Source organism: Salvelinus namaycush, chromosome 34 (genome assembly GCF_016432855.1).
Source record: "Salvelinus namaycush isolate Seneca chromosome 34, SaNama_1.0, whole genome shotgun sequence".
Classification (NCBI taxonomy): Eukaryota; Metazoa; Chordata; class Actinopteri; order Salmoniformes; family Salmonidae; genus Salvelinus; species Salvelinus namaycush.
The window spans coordinates 28928241-28935470 of NC_052340.1; the positions used below are offsets into that span (position 1 = coordinate 28928241).

General features: G+C 39.7%; 1 protein-coding gene across 1 annotated transcript; it reads right to left on the reverse strand.

Moving 5' to 3' along the window:
- Window positions 1-1110: 1110 nt before the first annotated feature.
- LOC120028238 (tripartite motif-containing protein 35-like) lies at window positions 1111-3473 on the reverse strand. Its single transcript, XM_038973405.1, has 5 exons — window positions 3310-3473; window positions 2017-2242; window positions 1885-1907; window positions 1603-1800; window positions 1111-1211 (listed from the first exon to the last, which is right to left on the reverse strand). Exons 2-5 carry the CDS (start codon window positions 2098-2100, stop codon window positions 1205-1207), a joined length of 312 nt encoding a protein of 103 aa, XP_038829333.1. The 5' UTR covers window positions 2101-2242; window positions 3310-3473; the 3' UTR covers window positions 1111-1204.
- Between the last annotated feature and the right edge of the window lie 3757 nt (window positions 3474-7230).

The window sequence follows — 7230 nt, forward strand, 5'->3', positions numbered from 1 at the left end:
CTGCCTTACTCAAGAAAGCAAAAAAGAGACCCTGTTTGTATGCGGCTCCATTAACTCAATACATTTTTTTTTACATTGTTTGCAAACTGATATGTTACACGTATTAATGCAAAAATAACAGGTGGGGCTCAAAACACTGTGAAGGACGGGTCGCCACTGGTTTTCCCACTGTCACAGTGGTCTTCACTGGAAAGATCCTCAAAGTGTTATCATGACGAAGTATAGGGAAGACTGTCTGCGTGAAAGTGTGTGTGATTGTGTGTATCTGTGTTTTCATCAAGGTGAAAGAAAGACAGCTTTCCCTTGTCCCAGTCCAGATACACTCTCATTATTCGGGGAAAGTGATTCACTTCAAGATGAAATTCCAGGAAGTGACTAACACAGGTAGTCCAAATAGGATTTATATGGCATACTGCTAGATCTAGACCAACTAGATCTTTTGGGATTATTTGTGGCCACACCTACAGCCCAATAGGAACCATCAGAATTCTCTACGTCCCAGCTGTGTGTTCCTGAGTTATAACCCCCAGAACCTAGGACACATCCATGAAGCCTCTCTGGGTTGTCAGGGAGCTGTAGTGCTTTATCACAGTGTCTCATGCTCGTCAAATCCTCGGACAGGATGAGACCTGTGTCTGCAGTGTTGGGATCCAGGATTACAGGAGCTAAGGAGAGATAATTTAACTTTACCATTTACTCTGTAAATTCACTACAAGTTTCATTGATACTCATATCTAAATTCATATGAGCATTGTTTTGCAATAGAGAATGCAATTTAACAGTATGGGGGTCACTACTAGATTTAATATGAATTTGACTGATACAGTCCTTGGACTAAGAACAAGGCGCAGACGAAACCTACTGTTGTTTTTTGCTGCAAAACATTACTTTTCCATCCAATTTGCGACAGATTTTCATGCGAATATTATAATTATAAAAAATTACAAAATCACTCCTTGCTCCGCTCCTCTCACATACTCTGCACCAGACCGAGGTCGCGTCCCGCGTTCAGATGTTTCATGCATTAACCTATGGTTGCGAACTACGTCATGGACCATTTTATCGGCTTACAGATTGCTATAACATATGATATGGTTAGCTGATACTTACAATACCTATCCAGCTGTTGTAAGATTTGGCATCCATCAACAACACCTGGGCAGAGGAACGCCCCCTGACTTTGTTGCGGTTCAAAGGCTGTGCGTTATGACCTGCACATAAAAAACACTTTTGTGCTTACGTCATATACTGAATAAAAAACACGAGTTTAATGTGTTACCATTGTATTTTCCACTCTACCGATAGTTTTGCCACAAACTGTCGCGATAAATGGCAAACTTGCCCAATCTGGTTTTCGCACATGCTTTTTAGACAACAGTTCGCTGATAAAGCGTACACTGGACATATAGGCTATATGATGAGATGGATGAAAGCAAGATCATTATGTCACTAGCATACAAATAATACCCTACATTTTTATTGGAAAGCAGCATCAAGGTCATCACTGTGTACTTTCATCATCCCGTAGCCTAAACTGTGCATGCTTTTCCAAGTCGCACTGGAAGGACCACACAACATAGCATCGCGTGACCGCACATTTACCTCGACATGATGGTTATTCTATCAACAATTGCGCAATCGATTTCCGCGCTTATAAACCCAGGGTCGTTACAGTATTTACAGTATTGGACCATCCCTTTCATCTTCTCCCTGACTCTTAACTGCAGGTTTCCCAGGTGTTTGGCCACGTCTATCAGCGCTCCTGAAACCCTCTTTGGATCTGGCAGTGTTTGCTTGGCTCTGGAAGAACATTCAGGAGTTAGTACTGCTGTGGTTTTGGTATAGAACCACAGAGAGGAGGGAGAAAGGAGGAAGACCATTTACCTGGTCTCTGTGGCCTTGTAGTTCTGAAGAGGACCAATAAAGCAGGTGAAAATCAGTCTTACCAATAAAATAATCAGTAAATAATAATCACTATATACAATATCTACTCATACGATCAGCTGTTTACTGTACCTGCAAGAATGAGATGTCTTCAATGCTCAGCTGTTGTTCGGTGGCTTTGATTGTGTATGAAAGTGATGATATCTCTCTGCTCATCTCTGTTATCTTGTTTCATCACCTGACTCTTCCGCACCTCTTCCATTCTCAATGCATCTATCCATCTATCTTCCTCTTGCAAAAACAGGTACAGCTTTTTAAACTGCCCCTTAATCTGCCTCTCTGTATCCTGGGCTTGGATCTGGAGAGAGTGCAAGGAATATCTCAGACATACTGTATCTCTCCTGTTATAATTCTCTCTGTTACCAATTTAACTTGCTGGTTCTTTCTGTCATTATTCATACTATTTCCTCCCTCGTGGCATCCAATCAAAATTGCTTCACCTCAGTCTTCCTGTAGGGCATGATCTTCTAGGGCCTGTCTAATCTTTTTCTTTTTTTACTCATAAACAAATCTTTCCTACACAGCAATCCCATACAGTAACATACAGGTCAAGTTTGTGAATACCATGTTGCTTTCTTTTCAGGTTAAACTCAAGACTGCATTGAACCCTCTTAAGGATAAACTGAGGCTCTTTAAGGGAGTCAAACTCACTTGTGATAATACAGCAAAACATATTAAGGTATGACATTTAAGATTTGATGCAACAACAATGTATGCATTTTGGCTAGTTTGTGTTCTTTATTGTCAACTCTGTTCTAATCTAAGGGAACACCAACTATTGTAAAGTACCACACTGTTGCTAAATGTTCAAAATTATCCACATAGAAACAGCTACTGCAATAGTTTGTTTCCACAAACTTACCCGGAAAAACAATCTATCCAACCTTATGTTCCTGTACAGCTTTCTGTATGGGGATGCAGGCATGCTTTTTATGCTTCCTTGAATCACGACACACCAAACAGATGAACTCTTTATCCTCCAAACAGAAGAGCTTGAATTTCTCACTATGCAGACTGCAGAGAACCCCAGACCCTCCTGAAGCTCTCTGACTTATTTCCTTTAAGACAGCCTCACACAGGTTCTTTAGAGCCCGGTTACAGGAAGGATTACCCATTGAAAATACTTCCCTACAAACTGGACATTCCTGCAATAGTCTCTGTCTACAGCACTACTGCAGACAGGCTTTACAGAAGCTGTGGCTACATAATAAGATGACAGGATCACTGAAGGTGTTTAAGCATACAGGACAGGAAAGATCCTCTTCTGGGAGAGACAATCTGGAGGCCATTTTCTCTCTGTCACACTTCTCTCCCTCTTTTGTAATGCCTTAAGGAAGCAGTTTACTTTCACTTTTAAAGACTCACCCCTGTTTTGTAGCAGCTACAAAATACTACAAACTAAAGGATGTCCTCATCTCCTCCAGTAACCACTCTGAAATGTTGATATTAACAAGCAATATAGCTCCTGTGTCATGTACTTTGCCCTTAGTTGAACAGAACAGGCAAATAAACAGAGGTTGCAGCGAGAGCAAACTGTTACAGTGTTGTGCTGTGTGTTATTTCCTGTCAAAAGACTTCCTGCATTCTGTGTATTACATGTGTATGAGGAAAGGAACTTTGCAACTACTGTGTGTTTGAAATACACAGATACCACAAAGGTCTGTGCATAATATAGTATTATCATAGCAAACAAATTGATAGTTTAATGTTTCTTGCTTCAATCATTGTGACTACCTTTTAAACTCTATTAGTGGTAAATTTGTTTTTTTCCAAGGTAACCACTGGAGGGCAGTCAAGGTTTTGCAGAGCTTGTACTTGAAGACACACTTCCCTTACAAGGAATGATTTACACGATTTGTGTACTTTTTGTGTGTACAAGAACCACATTAATTCTAACACTTATTATTTCAAGTCATCTGTAATTTCAAGTCATCTTATGCCATGATAGCAAACACCAAAATATTCACATAATGGGGGACAGGAGCATCGCTAGGATGAAATCATCTGTAAAGGAATATCTCAAAAATAAACTCTTTATTTCTCTAGAGCAAATTGTATTTTTGCTACATGCAATTCTAGCAATTTGATTAGAGATTAGTTTATTCAGAGGTCACATGTTTTTGTAGTTTTAATTGCAGGATGTCAACTGCATATTGTCTCAGGGTTGTCCCATTGTCTACTGTACATAGAACCCCCTTCAGAGGGACAAGTCTCCTAAGTTTCTGTGTGAGAAGAGAACAAGGAGCCCCTGGCCCCTTAACCTTGACCGCCATGTAAGTGTTTGAGGCCATAATGACTACTGTGTGTAATTATGGTGTGAGGCAGGCTGGAATGTGACTTCAAAGCGTCGCCCTACTCTGTGGCCCTATTCTTGTCATGTTGAGGGTGGAGAAATTGTGAAAATATTTCTTTAACATTTCTTTATTATTTATGTTGTCTTTTTTCCAATGGGCGGGTCTGCATGTAGAGGCACATTTTTCCAGTGAATTTGGAAGGACATAAAGCACAACTATAGTGGCTTGCGAAAGTATTCACCTACTTGATATTTTTCCTATTTTGTTGCCTTACAACCTGGAATTAAAATATATTTTTGGGGGGGTTTGTATCATTTGATTTATACAACATGCCTACCACTTTGAAGATGCAAAATATTTTTTATGTGAAACAAACAAGAAATAAGACCAAAAAAAAGAACTTGAGCGTGCTTAACTATTCACCCCCCCAAAGTCAATACTTTGTAGAGTCACCTTTTACAGCTACAAGTCTCTTGGGGTATGTCTCTATAAACTTGGCACATCTAGCCACTGGGATTTTTTCCCATTCTTCAAGGCAAATCTGCTCCCGCTCCTTCAAGTTGGATGGGTTCCGCTGGTGTACAGCAATCTTTAAGTCATACCACAGATTCTCAATTGGATTGAGCCATTCCAAGACATTTACATGTTTCCCCTTAAACCAATCGAGTGTTGCTTTAGCAGTATGCTTAGGGTCATTGTCCTGCTTGGAGATGAACCTCCGTCACAGTCTCAAATCTCTGGAAGACTGAAACAGGTTTCCCTCAAGAATTTCCCTTTATTTAGCGCCATCCATCATTCCTTCAATTTTGACCAGTTTCCCAGTCTCTGCCGATGGAAAAACATCCCCACAACATGTTGCTGCCACCCCCATGCTTCACTGTGGGGATGGTGTTCACGGGGTGATGAGAGGTGTTGGGTTTGCACCAGACATTGTGTTTTCCTTGATGGCCAAAAAGCTCAATTTTAGTCTCATCCGACCAGAGTACCTTCCTCCATATGTTTGGGGAGTCTCCCATATGCCTTTTGGTGAACACCAAACATGTTTGCCTATTTTTTTCTTGAAGCAATGGCTTTTTTCTGGACACTCTTCCGTAAAGCCCAGCTCTGTGGAGTGTATGGCTTAAAGTGGTACTATGGACAGATACTCCAATCTCCAATCTCTTGCAGCTCCTTCAGGGTTATCTTTGGTGTCTTTGTTGCCTCTCTGATTAACGCCCTCCTTACCTGGTCCGTGAGTTTTGGTGAGTGGCCCTCTCTTGGCAGGTTTGTTGTGGTGCCATATTCTTTCAATTTTTTAAATAATTAATTTAATGGTGCTCTGTGGGATGTTCAAAGTTTCGGATGTTTTTGTAACCCAACCCTGATCTGTACTTCTCCACAACTTTGTCCCTGACCTGTTTGGCGAGCTCCTTGGTCTTCATAGTGCTTGGTGGCGCCCCTTGCTTAGACTCTGGGGCATTTTAGAACAGGTGTATATATACTGAGATCATGTGACAGATCATGTGACCCTTAGATTGCACACAGGTGGACTTTGTTTAAATAATTATGTGACTTCTGAAGGTAATTGGTTGCACCAGATCTTATTTAGGGGCTTCATAGCAAAGGGTGAATACATATAGACACACCGCTTTTCCGTTTTTTATTTTTTAGAAACAAGTACTGATTTTCATTTCACTTCACTTTGGACTATGTTGTGTATGTCCATTACATGAAATCCAAATAAAAATCCATTTAAATTACAGGTTGTAATGCAACAAAATAGGAAAAACGCCAAGGGGGGTGAATACTTTTGCAAGGCACTGTACTTCAGACCATTGTCATTAACATAGCTACAGTATCTGCAAGTATAGATTCAGTCCTGAACACAAGGTTGCTAAATTATTCTATACCTATTTTACATGAATGATTCTATGCTATATTACATTAAAGATTCTATGCCTATATTACATTAAAGATTCTATGCCTATATTCATGAAATATTCTTTACTTATATTACATTAAAGATTCTATGCCTATATTACATTCAAGATTCTATGCCTATTTACATTCAAGATTCTCTGCCCATTTTACATGAAAGATTCTATACCTATATTACATTAAAGATTCTATACCTATATTACATTAAAGATTCTATGCCTATATTACATTAAAGATTCTATGCCTATATTACATTAAAGATTCTATGCCTATATTACATTAAAGATTCTATGCCTATATTACACTAAAGATTCTATGTCTATATTACATTAAAGATTCTATACCTACAGTTGAAGTTGGAAGTTTACATACACTTAGGTTGGATTCATGAACCTGTTTGGGATAGGGGGCAGCAGTTTCATGTTCGGATGAAAAGCGTGCCCAGAGTAAACTGCCTGCTACTCGGGCACAGAAGCTAAGATATGCATATGATTAGTAGATTTGGATAGAAAACACTCTGAAGTTTCTAAAACTGTTTGAATGATGTCTGTGAGTATAACAGAACTCATATGGCAGGCGAAAACCTGAGAAAAATCCAAACAGGAAGTGGGAAATCTGAGGTTTGTAGTTTTTCAACTCATTGCCTTTCTAATATACAGTGTAAATGGGGTCATGTTGCACTTCCTAAGGCTTCCAATAGATGTCAACAGTCTTTAGAACTTTGTTTCAGGCTTCTACTGTGAAGGGGGAGAGAATAAGAGCTGTTTGACTAAGGGGTCTGCCAGAAGGCCATGAGCTGGTCACGCGCATGGCCGTGAGAGCGACCTACTTTCCATTGCATTTCTAAAGACAAAGGAATTGTCCGGTTGGAATATTATTGAAGATTTATGTTAAAAACATCCTAAAGATTGATTCTATACATCGTTTGACATGTTTCTACGAACTGTAATATAACTTTTTGGACTTTTCGTCTGAACTTTCGCCTGGACTTGCCCGCGCCTCGTGAGTTTGGATTTGTGAACTAAACGCGCTAACAAAAGGAGTAATTTGGACATAAATTATGGACTTTATCGAA

What these genes read in the sequence shown, in the direction of transcription:
- LOC120028238 (XM_038973405.1), bottom strand. Translation starts at nt 2,100, where the DNA reads ATGAGCAGAGAGATATCATCACTTTCATACACAATCAAAGCCACCGAA. An exon ending in AAGACATCTCATTCTTGCAG is followed by an intron (nt 1,908 to 2,016) that starts GTACAGTAAACA and finishes GGTCCTCTTCAG; the next exon opens with AACTACAAGGCCACAGAGAC. An exon ending in TACAAGGCCACAGAGACCAG is followed by an intron (nt 1,801 to 1,884) that starts GTAAATGGTCTT and finishes ATGTTCTTCCAG; the next exon opens with AGCCAAGCAAACACTGCCAG.